Source organism: Petaurus breviceps, unplaced genomic scaffold (genome assembly GCF_028583685.1).
Source record: "Petaurus breviceps papuanus isolate PSGF00001 unplaced genomic scaffold, PetGlider_PUasm1.0 37, whole genome shotgun sequence".
In the NCBI taxonomy this organism is placed as follows: Eukaryota; Metazoa; Chordata; class Mammalia; order Diprotodontia; family Petauridae; genus Petaurus; species Petaurus breviceps.
In genome coordinates, this window is record NW_027186296.1 from 9,052,571 (window position 1) to 9,069,880 (window position 17,310).

A 17,310-nucleotide genomic window follows, 5' to 3' on the forward strand; every position below is an offset into this window, starting at 1 on the left:
ACTGGTATGGAATATTGTATATTATCAGATTTGACTGAAGTCTGTTGGTTGATTTTGTTGAGCTGCCTTGTTTTCCTCTTTTTAAAAAATTCTTTGTCACAAATTGATGGCTTGATTAGTAGGGGAAGGAGGAGGGATGTATTTAGAAATAAAGGTGACATAGAATCTCAAGACAGATAAAAACAAGACTTAAAAAAGGGGAAGAATGAGAGACACAAAGGGAGAAGGACCGACAACCCCCACACCATACACTTACTCAGCTTCTCTTCCTTTTCGTCTTCACTATCTTCAGTACTAGAGCTGGAGCTGGATGAGGAGGAAGAAGAGGAGGAGGATGGTGACAGTTTGCTTAAGTCCAGCTCAGAGTCCGAATCATCCTCTTCCTCCAGTTTGACTGGTGGAACACTTTGGGAAGCCATGGGGGTAGGATCAGAGGGGGCTACTTGTAGCTCATAGTCTTGGGGGGTTGGCCTGTTTTTGGCCACCGCCTCACGCTCTAATTTTAAGGCCAGACTCTCCAGGCTGGGGACACGGGTTGCTGCCTCCTCTGGTAGCTTTTCAGTAGGAGCATCTGGACGCAGGGGCAGTGGTGAGGCAGTGCTCGAGGCATACTGTTGGTGTAGCAGTGGGGTAGAACAGCGTGACAGGGATGGAGCTGGTGCCCCTGCCTGTTGGTTCTGCATGTAATTCATACGGGCAGCCAGGAAGGAGAAGTCTGGGTCCTGCATAATATTGCAGTCTGTTTGGCTCACCCCATGGCGGGCTGCCCCTCGGAGAAGTTCCCCATCATGTCGAACTGGTTCCCACCACTTGGGCAGTTCAGGGCCTGGGGGTTGGCACAAAGCCAATCGATCTTCTAATAATGGATGGCATAGTACTTGTTCCCGTAATCGCCGAAGCAACTCAATTCGGAAAAGAGTGCGTGAGGCCCTCTCCTCTGTGATGGGTTCAATGAATAGAGTGGGGTCTGGGGATTCTGAAAGGAGACACAAGTGAAGAAGAGTTAATTGCTAGTTCTTTCATCATTCCTTCCCAGTCATCTTGGATTTGCCTCAGAAACACTTACCATCTCCAGCAGCAGGGGGTAGACGGCACACCTGTCGGCACATGGCCACAAAACCATGGAAGTACTTGGTAAGGCTTTCATCTGTTTTTTTGTCTAGACGGGCAAATGTACGGAATCGACCCCAGTGGAAGTGTAGCGTGTCAGGATCAAACTCCACTCCAAAGGTTGACACCACTCGGTAGAAATCTGATTCCTCACGTCTTGTCCAGCTATAAATTGGAAGAAAAAAATATAGAATCAATGAACAGGTGAGCACAGGAGGTTTGTTACAGTTTGGCAACTTAAGATCACCAATGCCAACAAAATTTAAGAGAAGAAATAAATATGCTCCAGAAGGCAGCACAAGAGGTGGTTAATGGTATCTGAAAAACACAGAAGATTTAACAAACTAGTTGATAATGAACATGGTATATCAATGTTTTCCCTTATTAGAGGAGACATTCCTGGGATATTGTGCTCAAAAGAGGGTTTCTTAATCCCAAAGGCTCTATAACTTTAGCAGGTAAGAGATGGTCTCTTTGTAAAAGGCTCTTAAGCATCCCTCCCTTTAGAAACTTAATTGAGAGATGACAAACAGAAGAAAGATAACATAATTAGAAATAAGCCCAATTTATTCATTTCCCTTCCACTGGTATTTACCGCTGCTGCTTCTCTCGCCGTGCAATTTCTTTCAGTTTGAAGGCTGCCTCACAACGTCGTCGTCGCCGGTCCCCACGCTCTGCTGCCTCTATCTTCATCTGTTCTCTCTTGTAGCTACGTTGATAGGCAGTAACCAGGCGCCGAAGCCTGGCTGTCAGGGCTGAGCCTGGAGGCCAGAAGAGATGACCCGGCTGCTGGGTCACCTGGACTGTGGGAAGTAAAGCAGAGTAAGTAGGGAATGGAGAGAGGGCTAATGAAGGAGACAGACTGGGGTTTCAACCCACCCAAAGTCCAAACACCAAGACAATCCCAGCCAATTTAGGAGAGAATTAAGAGTACTCCCTACAATTTGTTCTCTCTTAGCTCAGCCTCCCCCATAAAAAACTGAACTTTGGGAACCCAGGTTACCTTCATCACTGTCAATCACAGAAATCTCCTCATCCATCATCATCAAAGGGTCACCCTAGAGAAAGAGACCCATCCCACCAAGAGAATGGGGAAGGGGATAAAAGGAAGATTTTGAATTGCTGAAATATTTGTCCGGTGCTCCTCTTGGGCATCAAGTAGAGCAAGAATGATTCTCAATGAAATTACTATCCACAGAAAGATACAAACATTGTAAATCTCACTGGCCCATATCAAAACATGAAGAAAATGGAACTTTCTTCATAAACCAATGGTAAAGAGTGTGTGAGTGTGTGTGTGTATGTGCCCACACATGCATACTCACAGGAGCACACACATTTGTCTGTTGGGGGGGGAGAGAGTGGATGGAATGCAGTTCACAGAGGTTCAGCAAGTCAGTCAAAGAAATCAAATATTTAAATTTTGAGGAGGGGCACTGTAACACAGGAGTTAAAGGATGGGAAGAGATTTCTTTCTCACCTCATCCTCTTGGTCCTTTGGGGGGCCTTGAAGTGGCTTGTATTCAGGATCTTCACAGTCCTTATCAAAGTCAACCCTAAAACCATACAGAGACATCAAGAAGAATTAATGACTTACCATGTTTCATTGGTAAGAACCTGAGATGAAAGCTTAGCAAAATGCAATGTAGAGTAAACCAAGTCCATTCTAGAACCTCACTTGGGTGTTGTTACTCTGGCCTTTGAAATATCCAGAGAGAAGCAAAGAAAGTCCTGTTTTGGCAAGTAAGTCAGAGTTGAGAAGTAATAAATGACCCTGGCTGTAACAAAGGAAGCATCAGCTACCAATTTGCTTCATAAAGGCTGTTAGTTCTCTCTGGTCTAACAACTAATTTTCGAATCCTGTCCTCAACCTCACATCTACTCTTTTTGATAATAAGGGTAATGCTAGATAACATTTGGGGGAGGGGAGGAGACCAGTGAAAATCACTAACTAAAAATGAAAGCCTAGCTCTATATCACTCTACAGAGGTTCCAGAAGGCCTACAAGATACTTGTATTAATGATTTGTGACTTGATTCATGACTTGTGCAAAATTCTACTTCTGTTCTCTACTTCTCTTCACTGGTTGTCTTAAGTGTTAACCCTCAGGCTCCCAAAATGTGATGAAAACAGAATTCAGATTTCCAGGCCTTTGTTCAAGATACTGATATGAGCCACCTCAGAAATTAGATTATCTGAGAAGAATAAAGTCAGTTAAATGACTCATCACCATTTATAGCCTTTGGCTTCCATTGCTTCTGAAATGGAACAAAAATCCCAAAGAACTAGAACTAGGGGATTAATTTAGTTAACTTGCCAAGGTAGAAGGGAAAATACCATAACCTAAGACTAAAGGATACAAGATTAATGCAGAGTAGATGAAGATTTTGGAAAGCTGGCCATTCCTGCCCTGTCCCTTCCTGAAAAATCAATACTACTGTTTAGAAGGCTATTCTAAGCATGTCTGTAGTCTGTTTAGTGCATAACAACCCCCAAAATAGAATGGCATTTAAATTTGCCATGATTAATTCTTACACCTACTTTTCCCCCTTTAATCATTCCCTTCAATATTTAACTCCTATTACTTCGAAGAATCATAGATTTAAGAGCTGAAAGTGACCTCAGTGACTATCCTGTCCAACTTCCCCTACTATTTCAGTTTTATTATTTTACTTTATTGGTCTTCATGGTTAATATACTGAACTGTTTGGAAGAAGGGATGGATTAACCCAATAAAAAAATGACTCAATTTCTTTTGAGGAACATAAAAGAATTATGTCAAGTCACTTGAATTTTGAACATTACAAAGGACTGTTGGTCACCCAAGAGAGAAGCACTGTTATATTTTCAATTAAAACTCCCATTAAGTATTTTATGCCACTGACATACACTCAATTTGACATTACTCTCATGATCCTTGTCATGAGTCCTATTTTTGACTTTTATAAAGTAACTAGATATCAGGAATATTAGTTAGAAAATTTTGTAGCTTTGAAAATAAACACATAAACTTTGCACAAGAGGGTAACTGTTAAAATCTAAAAGGAGACTATTTCATATGCCCCTCAGGTCTCCATGTGAGAAGTGTTGTTACACTCACTGGCACCCAGCCCAGAACAATACTGCACTGCCTGGTGACTCAGTATTAGCATGGCAACTCATCATGGGGGCCCACGGTCTAGTAAATAAATGCTTTTATGAGTATCACTATTAATAGAAATATGACCAGAAACCAGAAAATTATTAGGCAGAGACTATATAACACATGAGCTGTAAGACTAGAACTCAGAGATATTTTAGTTCAATTTATATTTCAACAGGATTCTTTTCTGTAACATCTCCAAGGAGTTCATCCATCCTTTTGAAGATGGCTAGTAGAAAGGAACTCACAACTTCCCTAAGCAGTCCATTTCACTTCTGGACAATTCTAGATAGGTTGGCCCAAATCTTTCCAACTAAGCTATCACCTTTTGAACAGAGCCATTTAATCTCTCAACTGCTGTGACTATATAAAATTGTTTTTAAACTAAGGGAAATATAATATCACAATTTTTCACTCATGCTGTCATCTTCTGGTCATTACATAGTTAGGTTCAGGCAGTCGTACTCTTTATGTGACTGCCACCTTGTGGCAAGATAACCCTACTCACAGGAAACTACTGGGATCATCAAGATCTCCTCTGGGCTCATCTAAGAAGACATAGTTGTGCTTTTTCTTAGACCTGATAATCAAGTTCTTCAAGGGGAGGGGCACTGTGATTTAAGAGAAAGCCTACACTTTGATGCTCAGTTACTCACCCTTCTACAATATCAGAAAAATTGTCCAATACTCGATGCTCTGCTGCAATGGCCTTGTCATCTGGCCGACCAGCCTTTTCCAGAAAGCATAAAGCTGGATCTGCTCTCATGGTATTATATTTCTCGTAGCCTAGATGGGAAAGGCCCAGAAATTAAAGATAATATAGATTTCATTTTCTCAAGGTAAAGTTTCTTCAACTGGTAAAACTTGCATTATATATGATCAGAATACCTAGAATACTTTATATACAGTGTAAAATGCTGGTGTCATAGCTGATATGTTAGAATTGACAGGTAACATTTTTATTCTATTAAATATTCCTATTGCATTTTTATACTTGTTTCACAATCAGTGGGTAGTGAAATAAAGATTTATAGATAAAATGGTAGGAGACAAATTTAAAATAACAATTTAATTATTCTATTATAATCCCTATTTTATAGGTGAAGAATTGAAAGTAATTAGGTGATTTGTCTTTAGACATAAAGAAGGCATGGAATTAGGGATTCAGAAAACTTTACTTCTGAAACTGCTAGTATATAATTTTCACATAGTAGGCACTCAGTATATTTTTGTGGAATGAGAATAAGCTTTCACACTGGGTGGTTTAAACTTTTTAGATACAATCTACACATGCTCAAAATGGTTAAAATCTCACTCAGCTTCTCAATATCCTGTAGAGTAGGTAGAAAAACAAGTTTCTTTACTCTCCTTGTTTTCCCCCAACTAAGAAGTATACCAATACAGTAAGGACTTATGATTTCACTGGTGTGGGAACCTCCTCCACTAAGAAAGACTGCAACCTGTTTATAACTTATAGACTTAGGGGGTTACCTAGGGTCTAGAATGGTTAAGTGACTTTCCAATGGTCAGACAGGTAATAGCAGAAGTTGAATGTGAATCCAGGTTTTCCAGACTGCAAGTTCCATTATATATTTGTGATGTAACATAACCTCTCATATGCAGTTGCAACAAATGGCTTGTTACTGTCATGCCAGAGAGGAGTGGTAGAATTAAAAAGACAATATAGGACACCTCATTCTCACTTCACTACAGCCATTAGACTAAAAAAGCAATTCTCAACTCTCAGTGTCTGGAATCTGTCAATGAACAAAGTTGTGAAAAGCAGCTTTTTACTCTGTACATCCTCAGGCTTCACTCCCCGCCCCCTCTACATCCCCAGATTCTAATATTTATAACAAATGATTGCTCAGAATATATCAGAAACGTCCACAAAGCCTGTGTGGCCCATAGATTGAGCTTACTGATGATGAGAGTGTGAATATACCCCGCTTTAATGCAAACCACAGTTAGTGGGGGCAAGATGAAAAATACACTCCAGTTATTCTAATGATATTGGATTCAAATAAGATTCACCCATCAAACATTTAATGAATACCTAAATATGTATACATCCCTAATAAGCACTGTGCTCTGGAATAGTTAACATCATTTTCAAAGTCATAAGATTAGTTTTTCACTCAAGTATACTAGTTTTTCCACACATCCCCTCCCCTTATTTAAAGACTGATTACAGAACCCCATCAATCTGGGTCTTGATCATTCTTTGATGCCCTCATTGGACACAAGTCTTCATCAAGACAGATCTAAGCAGAGAGCACAGGGAAATGGGAATGGTGATGGAGCCTATTTTTCAAAATAAGTACACACCGTGTTTAAACACTCCTATGAGTAAAGACTTGTCAGCTTCACTATCCCACCAGTTTGTTGGGACTTCCAATTGATCCACCACTGGGAACCATATATCAATCTCACTAGAAAGAAATGAGGGAACAGAGGTAATACAACAGTGCTTCATGTTACATAGCAGTTAACAAAAATGGTGCCCTACGAGAAGTAATTATGGATATTTAAAAAATTCTATTAGATTGGGGTGCCTCTATGCTCTTGATCCTTTCTCTTAGGTACCACATATATAAGACTAAATTTCCCCTCTCCCCCAACAAACCCTCTAATCCTCAAATTCTAGTGACAAATTGTAGAACACAATACTCTTCTAATAGGAAGGAAACAGAATACAATTTTACCTAGCAATGGCACCTCCCAACACCTTCTCTGCCTGATCACCAATAACCTCTTGCCGCAGGTAATACAACATGCGTACTCGCAACAACACCCTAGAGAAGATTGAATACTAACTTCAGTAATACTGTTGTAAAACAGAAAGCAACTTATCCCACTCCATGATTATAAAACAAACAAGTTTTGACAAGCTCCGCTGCTTACTTGTTACACTGATGTTTCAAGTGTTTCTTATAACTTTCATCCTGGAAGAGGGTATCAGGGTTATATTTCCGGATCCAGTCTGCTTTGTGGATATCAAAGGTACTTTGGGACTTCACTTTCTTCCCTTTGCGTCCCCGGGGCACTGGGATAGACAAACCTGATAGGAATAGGCAGACAGTGGAAGATCTGGACTAAGAAAACCCCCGGATATGGAATATACCAGGTACCCATGAGGGAGGTAAAAGGAAGAGAAAAAGAGTTGATGGTTACCTGAATGGTTCTGAAGTTCTTTTGTTTTGCCATTCTCTGCTGGGCTGATCAGGTCCCAAATGAAGCCTTTGATGTTTTCATCCCCACGGTAGTGCAGAAGACAGTACACAAGGATGGCACGGCAGATTGTCTCCACATCCCGTTCAGTCATTCGTCGTTTGAACCGACCATGGGACAGAATATCTCGCCAGCGACCCCAGCTTCAAAGAAGGAGAAAGAACCACAACCACCTTTATGGAGCCTCTTGTTCAATGGTGTATTATGCTTAAAGCAGATATATTTCCCCAGAAGAGAAAAAAAAAGGGTTTTAAGGAATATACTATTACTATGACTGGATAAATATCTTCTCTGAAAGCCCAAGAGTATTCTCAACCATACCACTCTTACAGTCATACCTTACTCTTTGGAAGGAATAAGACTTCTCTCTTCTTAGCACTGGACACATAGGATTACTCTAGCAGGGTGAAAATGTACAATATATATTGTAGCTTTAGCTGCAAAGTAGGCTCTTACCCATACACCAAGAGGTGCTTTTCCACCCGGAAGCAGTCAGTGCGTCCATAGGCATGATGCCTGTCATGCCGGCGGGATCGAGGCCGCTCATCATCCTCACTTTCCAAATCTGAGAATTCCACCAGGTCATCATCTTTTAGTGTGCTAAAGTGCCGTGTCTGCTTACGCACTCGTGGTGTATCAATCACTAAGTTATTCTGCATGAAGAAGAAAAGGAAGACAAATTTTCATCATGCTCTGCTTCTTCTAACTGGGAATAAGCAACCTATGGTGATACGCTACATATTATTAGATCATTCCCCAGACTTAGTGGAATAAGAAGCAGTATTGAGAAAGCATCCTGAAATGCAGAGGTCCATCTGCTACCACCCAAGGGAATGAAGAACTCACCTTGCTGTTGAGTAAATCCATATCTAGGTCAGCTTTTTTAGCCCATTTTTGCCAGAAGTTAGGATCATCCAGAGAAATATCTGTCCTATTTTCAGAAGCAACAAAACTAGCCTGTTGGACAAGGAGACACAGAAAAGAAAAAATAAGGGGGGAGTGTGTGTCACTTTATTTAGAAGTGTACCTTGCCTTACCCAAAAGGAAAAAAAAAAGCCTGGATATTTTATTGTGATGTGAAGGTGAACTTGGGTTCTTTAAGGCAATGTCAGCAAAACACAAGCTCTGACAAGTTCTACACCAAGCTAGAAAGACTTCAAGAATGGGCCCAGAACATTTAAGGACTGATCAGTGCAATGACCAACCATGATTCTAAAGGACTGATGATGAGGATGTATGCCATCCACCTCCTTAGAGAGGTGAAAGATTCAAACATACGAAAAGACGCATTGTTGGACATGGCCAATGTGGGATTTGGTTTGCTGGACTATGCGTATTTGGAGATAGTAATGAAGAGAAAGAAAGGAGAAAGAGGGAAGAGAGGATTGGGGGAGAGAGAGATTGGAAAAAAGAGAATGCTTATTAATTTGACAACTAAAAAAAATGGATCCAGTGATACTTGTATGAGGAGCATTTTAACTAAGGCAAGAGAGGCTCATCCCTGGAACTTTGGCTACCAAATAATTTTTTTAGCCATAGCAGCTCATGTAGTCAATCTACTTAGAGTTGGGGTGGTTACAATTTATGCTTCATGCTGAAGACATCATAGATCCTTAGAAGTACTAAAGAATTTAAACTGTAGGAATTACTAACGCTCTCTATGTTCCTGTACTTTCAGTTTTTTATACAGGAAGAACGCACCTTAGCAAAGGTGGACCCTTTCCCCTCAGATTCAATGGTGATGGTAGTGGTACGCCTTAGTAAAATTTGGTCAATATCTTCCTCACAAAACTTGGAACCCTCATCATCTTCTTCCATAATGGCTGCATAAGCACCTTTCCTTAAAAGGTCTTCAATCTCCTTCTTGGAGAACTGCTGAATCTGCAAAAATTAGGTAAACACATGACAAACCTACCCCAAAGTATTATCCTAAAACATATAGGAATAGAGATATATAGGGACTGGACCTGTTATTTTACCAGCATTTGAACTCTCAGCCAAAGAAACTTCCTCTCCCAGTGCATGTTAGCACTTTGTCTGTAGCTCACAGTCTTAGAGCATATCTAGAGCACTGAGGTTAAATGACTTGTCCAGGGTCACAGAGCAAATTAAGAGACAGAGGTGGGATTTGAACCCATGTCTTCCAGGCTTCAAAGTCAATTCTCCATCCACTAGGCCATGCTACTATACACATATTCCATAATCTCTTAACTCACTATAGCTCTCCAGGATTAAGAAATTGAGAATCCAAAACAGGTGGCAAATTCCTATGTATGATGGACTCTTGCTTCCCTCTCCACCACCTCTTGTTCTAATGGGGAGGAAATCCGTAGGATGGAAGGTCTTACCCCAGTGATATTGCCATCACGACCACTCATGGACTGAAGAACTGCTTTATCCAGTCCCAACTTGAGGCTGGCCTTATCAAACATCTCCCTCTCATAAGAATTTCGAGTGATGAGGCGGTAAACTTTCACAGCTTTGCTTTGCCCTATTCGATGACAACGTGCTTGGGCCTGGTTGAAGAGAGGAAAAGAAAAGACATTAGTAGTAACAGACATGTATATGGAGCTTTAAAATTTGCAAAATGAACCTAATAATAGTCCTCTGAAGTAGACAATGTGAATATTATTTCCATTCTGATAGGATAAGCTACTTGCCCCAAAGATACATAAAGACTGAGGTAGGAGTTGAATCCAAGTTTTCCAGATTCCAATATCATTTATCTATTATATGCTGCTGCCTCAGTAAAGGGCTATCTTCAAAAAATGAAGTAGCCTTTAGTCATTTAGAACTTCTGGGAAGAGGCAAAGGATCAACATTAGTACCTCCAGTTAGTTTCCAAAGAAGATATTTGTCCTGTCATTTGGGCTTCACCAAGTAGACAACCTTACGGTATGTACTTCCTATGAGAGATCCCTAGCTAGTTGAACAATCAATCTGCTATTTTAATTTGTCTCCAATAGCTGGGGCTATGACAAGTGATCAATACTCCCATTACCTGTAAATCATTCTGGGGATTCCAGTCTGAATCAAAGATGATGCAAGTGTCTGCAGCTGTAAGGTTGATACCAAGGCCACCAGCCCGGGTACAGAGTAAGAAGACAAATCGGTCAGAATCAGGTTTACTAAAGCGGTCAATGGCAGCCTGACGTAGGTTACCTCTCACGCGTCCATCAATACGCTCATATAAGTACCTAAGTAAGGCATAGGGAAAAGATTAGAATAGGTAAAAATAAGCACAGACGCAGTGCTCTAACCAAGATTACTATTCCCAAATTCCTGTGGTTTGGCACTAACTAGATCAAGAAGTTAAAGGTTAAAAAATTCTCCTTTGAAATTAGAGAAAGTAAATATATCTCTAACACCAAACTAGTAGTCTTAGAAATCTAATTCCAAGGGTTTGTTGGCTAATATATCTCTCACCTTCTCTGGATCAAGTAATCCTCCAGGATATCCAAGCAGCGAACCATCTGGGAGAAGATCAGCACCTTATGGCCACCAGCCTTGAGTTTTGGAAGTAGCTTGTCAATGAGAACCAGCTTACCAGCTGAGCGGACCATGGCCTGAAGATGAAAGTCATGGGGGATGATATGGCAGGCCTCCCGAAATTCTGTTAGGATTTTTTCTTCTGCGCCTGTTAAGAGAGTCAACCTTGATACTGAGAGCTGAAGAAGCATGTAATAGGTTATTATTTTATCAAGTCAAGGAGCCAACAGGGTAAAAAGAAAGCCTAATTTATGGTAAACACTTCTAAGACAAAGTAGTTCAGGACCAAGGAAAATACTCTTGAATTACTTTTCAAAACATGAAGTTATCTAAAGCAGGAATTTTTAACCTTTTTTTGTATCATGGACCCCTTTGGCAGTCGGCCAATAGATCCCTTCTAATGCTTTTAAATGCATAAAACAAAACACACAGCATTTCAAAGGAAACCAATTATATTGAAATACATTTATGAAATTTTTTTTTTAAAAGCAAGTTCATGGAGCCCAGGTTAAGAACCCCTCATCTAAAAGATTATCAGGGAATAGTATACATTTTTAGAATGTACTGGAATGAAAAGATTTAGCAGAATTCTCATCAATATAACCTTACTTGGTAGATTAGAAAGGATGAGAAAGGTAAAACTTATGAAAGCAGCCCATTTTTATATGTATCTATAAAAAGGATAACCCTATAGTGGGCAGAGCCTGGAAGAAAGGATTTTCTGTGGCCTGGTATAGAGTACCTATCTTTTTCTTTCTCTGAGGATAAGTCATAAAATTTGGAGATCTAGGTATACAGTAAGAACTCGCATAGTATTTACCATTGATGAGATATGGATGATTACAACATTTACGCAGCTCCATCATTGTGTTAAGTAGGTTAGGCATATTTGTGTGACCTGCTCCTTTGGAAAGGAAGGAGAAGTTTTTTTCCAAGATAGCACGATAATACTTCTTTTGGATGTTGGTTAACTCCACCTCAATGATTGTCTCCTGTTTGGGAGCTAGGTTTTTTTCCACATCTTCTTTGAGTCTTCTCAACATCATTGGCTTCAGAATAGCCTGTAGCTTCTGGACCTGAATCCAAGAAAGAAAGAAATGTACATCACATAGTATAAGAACAAAGAAGTGAAAGTAGGCAAAGCACCTCAGAATCTGAAAGCTGAAGGTCATGGACATCATATGACTGGGTTAGGGTCACAGGTCAGAAAAGGACGGACAATAGATGTCTACCTGTCATATACTGTTCGCACTAAATCAAAGATTCTTTTTCTTTTTTTTTTTTGCCTGTTGGAGGGCAATTGGGGTTAAAAGTAACTTGCCCAAGGTTACACAGCTATTTTTTTTGTGTGTGTTAAGTGTCTGAGGCCGGAACCGAACTCAGGTCCTCCTGACTCCAGGGCCAGCGCTTTGCTCATTGTGCCACCTAGCCGCTACCCCCTGGTCAAAGATTCTTAAGCTGGGATCTATGAACTTGTTTTTTTTTTAAATTTAGATAACTATACCTCAAATAACTGGTTTTCTCTGTAATCTCATGTGTTTTGTTTTATGCATTTAAATACCATGGCTCTGAGAAGGTATGCATAGGTTTCACCAAACTGTCAAAGGGGTTCATGATACAATAAAGGTCAAAATTCACAAAATAGACTTTTTACCTGCTCTTCTGTCTTGAGATCACCAAAGTCTTTGAGGAACTCTGATTCTGAAGGAAACTGTGAAGGTTCCAAGAAGTGCAACAAACTAAACAGTTCTTCTACAGTGTTTTGCAGGGGTGTTCCTGTGAGCAGCACCTTATGCTCCTAAAAATGAAGACCAGAGGAAATAGAAAATCAAACATTACAGAAACAGCTTTGCCACTACTTAGCTGTCATTTATTCTCTCTGAGATCTCATCTTAATTAGCTATAAAATGAGTAGGTTTTCACTAATATCCCTTCTGACATTTAAAAATTATATGGCTACTTTTGGCCACCAGATCCTTTCACCCAACATGAACACCTTTATTTTGGTTTGATCTCTTTCTCATTAACATCTTTAGCAGGGCAGGGGAGTTTAATACCATAGAGCTGACTAATCCTTCCAAATGTCTCCCACAAATAAACCTGGTGAACTCACCAGATCCATGTGCTTGAGACTATCAAGCAGCTTGCAATTCCGATTCTTGAGTCGATGAGCCTCATCAATAATGACACAACGCCATTCGATCTCCCGTAGCTCAGGGCAGTCTGACAAGATCATCTCAAAAGTGGTGATCAAGGCATCAAACTTATAAGCCCCAGGGATAAGCCGTCCCTGAGCATGAAAGAACAAAAGTTAGAAATTATTTGAAGCTTTCTAAAAAAGGGAGGCTATTCTGAACTTCCTGAACTATCCAATCACTGTACATAACTACTGACAAAATAGTCTAAATAATTTTCTTCTCAACAAATAATATCAAATAATCTAACATAAAATATAGTGCCGACTGATTTATTGAATATTGTCAGTTCAACTTAAACAATCTTTTATTAATTGTATATTATGTTTAAGGCACTGTGCTGGGTGATACAAAGATTGCTCAAGGTACAAAGATGGACATGATAAAGACTGCTCTTGAGGAGCTTATAATTTAATATGGAAATAAGACATACACACATTATAAGGAATAAACAAAATATTACACAAGGTAGAATGAAATAAAGGCAACCTTTACCACTTTAAGTCTCAAAGTATTTAAATGTTAATTTTTTTTAAAGAAAATTATTTTCAAATGTCTGTCTTCAAAGAATACTTTACGTATCCATATTTTCACTGATATGGGTATTCCTTCCTGGGGCACAAACTGCTACCCCTTGATCTTCTTCAGGAAGTGTTATGGCCAAAAAAAATTGTCACTGTATGGTCAGCCTAATGATGAGCATCTGTGAACTGAGCTAGGCTGCTCTTCTGATGACAAATATATGTGTGTGTGTGTTGTGTCTGTGTATGTATGTATATGTATTACACACAGTACACATCCCTAGGTTAGGCATGAAGCCTTTCCAGCTTGGTAGGTTGTCAGAGTTTCAATTCTGCATGCATACATTTTTAAAAACCCAGTGACTTCCACACCATAAATAACTGGAGTAGAACTTTAGTGAAGAAAACTGGCATCATCATTTTCACTATCCTATTCTGAAATGTCTGAAAGTTAGCATTGGGTAAAGGATGCTGGGAGAGAGTCAAGAGAAGTCTGAGCTCTAATCCTGGGTCTGACACTTATACTTAGGTGGTCCTGGGAAAGTCACCTCACCTTGCTGAGCCTTAACTTTTGTCTCATAAAATAGGCTAATACACTGAATTACATACCACAACAGGGCTGCTATGAGTAAAGGATTTTTGAAACCTCAAAATGAATGAGTTATTATTATTGTTTTTAACATAGGATTTCCCTAAAGGACCATAAAGGTTTTTTTTTTTAAATAAAGTTTTATTGGTGTATTTTGTTTTTATATCACTTTTCATTTCTGAATGTATCACCCTCCTCCAAGTTTTCTCTTATAATGAAGATTTTTTTTTAAAAAGTAAAAAAAGCAGTTTGGCAAAACCAATGAATAAATCAGCTACAACTGACACCATGTAAAATATCCCACACCTACACTCTCTGCAACAAATGGAGGAAGGTTAATTTTCTCAAATATTTTCCAAGGTTCACTAATGGTTTGCACAGCTATCTGCTCATTCACTAAATGGTTCCATACTGTTAAAACATTCTGAGTTCTTGGGTTGGCATTTTACAGTTTTTTTGGGGGAGTCTCCTTCCTTACTGCAAGCTATCCCTTCTTAATACCATCATAATATACCTCTGGTACTATCTCACAATTCTTAGACTCCTCTTTCACTAACTCATCCCTTCTAATCTGTTATGACCTAGGAAATCAGATAGTGAAGGTTGTCTAAAGAGAGTCAAGGCTTTAAGTGAGGGCCTGAGGGGCTTACTTTCAACTTCAGGAGTTAATTTAGTACACAGATTTTAGATCTAAGTTGTCAAAAGTGATTTTTTACTTATTCCCTAATTTTCAGCTATATTGTTTGGGTTGCTGCTTAAGTGACCTTTGGATAAGCAATGGGCCACTAGATAGATGCCTTTATTTATAGCTCAGATAAAAACCTCTATGAAGATACCTTTAAAAAGCCTGTAAAGTCACAAAAATCCAAAAAAGGTAGGGCTAATTAAAGCAGGTAACAGCCACCACTAGGCCAATGTCTATGCTCCTGACTGGTGAGATGCCTCCCTTTCTGCCCCAAGCCAGCTACTTGCCAAGCAGCCATACATTCTCCTCAGATGAAAAAGGAATCCAATAAAAACTAACCATTCTTGGAGAGGACAGGACAATCAACTGACCTATGACTTCACTCACCATCACTATACCTTCCCAAACAAAATTATCCATCCATGGTGACCACCCACTATATTTTACTGTCTTCTCCTATAAGAATATAAGCTCCAAAAGGGCAGGTACTATCTTGCTTTTTGTATTAGTATCCCTGGTGCCTGGAACATAATAAGTGTTTAATAAATACTTTTTCATTCATTCATTTGCTATGTGAAAAGGCTTTTTCCTACACAGAAGGCTCACCCGCGAATCTTTGCAATACATCTCATACTGCTGGATCATTTGCCGGCTGGCCAGACTGCCATGGTACACGATAGTGTTCATCTCTGTCCATGTATTGAACTCTCTCTCCCAGTTGGTAATTGTAGAGAGTGGGGCAATGACCAGGAAAGGTCCGTGGATGCCTACATTATATTCCTCTTGTAGGAAGGCAATGGACTGAATTGTTTTGCCCAGCCCCATTTCATCAGCCAGGATACAGTTTTGCCTGCAGAACCATCACAGATGCAAAAGTATGTCAAAGGGTGTTGCCTTTAACACAGGGTTGGAAGTATGAAATGGTACCTCCAAGAGATGAATAGTGAAGAGTAAGCCCAAACTGAGCCCAGACCTTTTGGGCCCATTGTTTTGTTTACCTGTTGTACCAATTAAAAAGTAGCCAGTTGACTCCTTCTAGCTGGTATTCTCGTAGTTGATTCCGGTTTTTGTACTCATGTGATAATTCTAATTTCTTCCAGGCACTTGCCTGAGGACGATTCTAAGGAATGAGAAATGAATAAGAAGTAGGATGAAGACAGCAGCAAAACTGGGCAGCCTCCATGACTGATAGGTGACTACAGTAGTTCAAAGAGAATTCAGCATAACATTAAGTAATACATTTATAAGGTATGCTGTTTTAGAGGCAATATCTACTTACCACCCTTTTGAGCTCTGGGTGCCTTGATTGGATTCGTTTAAACTCCCGGACTTTGCCCTCATCCACATCTTCTTTCAGTTCCCATGTACTATCCTCATAGGGTAGAGAACACCATTTGACCAGGTAGTAAATTACAGGCTAAGAGAAAAATAAGTCAAGATTTTAACAGAGTCCTAGTTCTTGGCTAGGGCTACAGGAGTCTTACTGCTCAAGCAGACCACAGACTGTCCAATCCTTAACATAGCAACAAAGAAAGTGTCAATGATCTTCTGGGTTTAACCTAGTGTACCCCTGAAAACAAGATTAATGAACCTGATCACTTTAGCCAAGTGACTAAAAGTAAAGCCTGTTCTAATAATGAAATTTCTACAGAATAACCTACAAAACACGGAGCACTAAAACATCTCCAAAGGCTGAGCATAAGCAAAAAATATCTTTATATTGAAATATCTTAAAATCCATAGCTGCTATGACCATGTGCCTTGTTCCACCGCCCTCTTCCTGCATAAAACCTTGGCCATAGCCAGGCTATTTTTAGAAGTTGGAACAGGCTAAACCTGTAGGCAGCATAGCAGGGCTCACCTCCACTGGGCCTCAGCCCCTGGGGCTATCAGTAGTCCAGATGCTACCTCAAGAACAGTCAGGAGGCTGGTGAAGAAGAGGTCTCCTTGTGAGCCACAAGGAGCTAGGAAATAATTAGGAGAGGGTATCACTGAAAGGAAGTAACAAGGATGAAGGTAGAAAGGAAATACTACTGCTCCAATTACAGCACTATGCTCAAAAGATATTTTTTGGGAAGAGATTATTTTAGAAGGGAAATGGCAGTGATCTGTAACAACATAAGGCCCCAAGACTCACTATTGAAAATAAAAGCCAAGATGATGAAGCACTTGCAGGACTTTGCTAAAATTACTGAGTATCAACTTTTGGCTTAAATAAGAGGGGAATTGAATATAAAGGTAGCAAATTAGGGCCCAACTTATAGGGATCTGGAAGCATCATGGCATAAGATAATCACCTCAACAAGCCAGCAGGCAGTTATGAGAAAAAAGTAGGCTAGTAGAAATGT

General features: G+C 39.8%; 1 protein-coding gene and 1 non-coding gene across 8 annotated transcripts in view; both read right to left on the bottom strand.

Moving 5' to 3' along the window:
• The window catches only part of CHD8 (chromodomain helicase DNA binding protein 8), a 63,672-nt gene that overhangs the window by 8,564 nt on the left and 37,798 nt on the right, over window positions 1-17,310 (bottom strand). For 6 of the 7 annotated variants that reach the window (XM_069097778.1, XM_069097775.1, XM_069097773.1 and 3 more), the window contains 22 exons: window positions 16,242-16,379; window positions 15,961-16,082; window positions 15,569-15,812; window positions 13,086-13,262; window positions 12,627-12,770; window positions 11,793-12,048; window positions 10,910-11,120; window positions 10,485-10,680; window positions 9,832-9,999; window positions 9,185-9,364; window positions 8,330-8,440; window positions 7,940-8,136; window positions 7,427-7,626; window positions 7,157-7,313; window positions 6,958-7,047; window positions 6,581-6,684; window positions 4,909-5,038; window positions 2,591-2,666; window positions 2,114-2,168; window positions 1,706-1,913; window positions 1,067-1,275; window positions 257-976 (listed from right to left, as the gene is read on the bottom strand). In XM_069097778.1, coding sequence (XP_068953879.1) covers window positions 257-976; window positions 1,067-1,275; window positions 1,706-1,913; window positions 2,114-2,168; window positions 2,591-2,666; window positions 4,909-5,038; window positions 6,581-6,684; window positions 6,958-7,047; window positions 7,157-7,313; window positions 7,427-7,626; window positions 7,940-8,136; window positions 8,330-8,440; window positions 9,185-9,364; window positions 9,832-9,999; window positions 10,485-10,680; window positions 10,910-11,120; window positions 11,793-12,048; window positions 12,627-12,770; window positions 13,086-13,262; window positions 15,569-15,812; window positions 15,961-16,082; window positions 16,242-16,379 — 4,093 coding nt within the window. The remainder of the gene's footprint in view (window positions 1-256; window positions 977-1,066; window positions 1,276-1,705; window positions 1,914-2,113; window positions 2,169-2,590; window positions 2,667-4,908; window positions 5,039-6,580; window positions 6,685-6,957; window positions 7,048-7,156; window positions 7,314-7,426; window positions 7,627-7,939; window positions 8,137-8,329; window positions 8,441-9,184; window positions 9,365-9,831; window positions 10,000-10,484; window positions 10,681-10,909; window positions 11,121-11,792; window positions 12,049-12,626; window positions 12,771-13,085; window positions 13,263-15,568; window positions 15,813-15,960; window positions 16,083-16,241; window positions 16,380-17,310) is intronic. The other variant, XM_069097774.1, reaches the window with a different exon arrangement.
• LOC138169690 (small nucleolar RNA U6-53/MBII-28) lies at window positions 4,171-4,280 on the bottom strand. The gene has a single exon (XR_011170439.1). It is a non-coding gene; the product is annotated as a small nucleolar RNA U6-53/MBII-28 (small nucleolar RNA).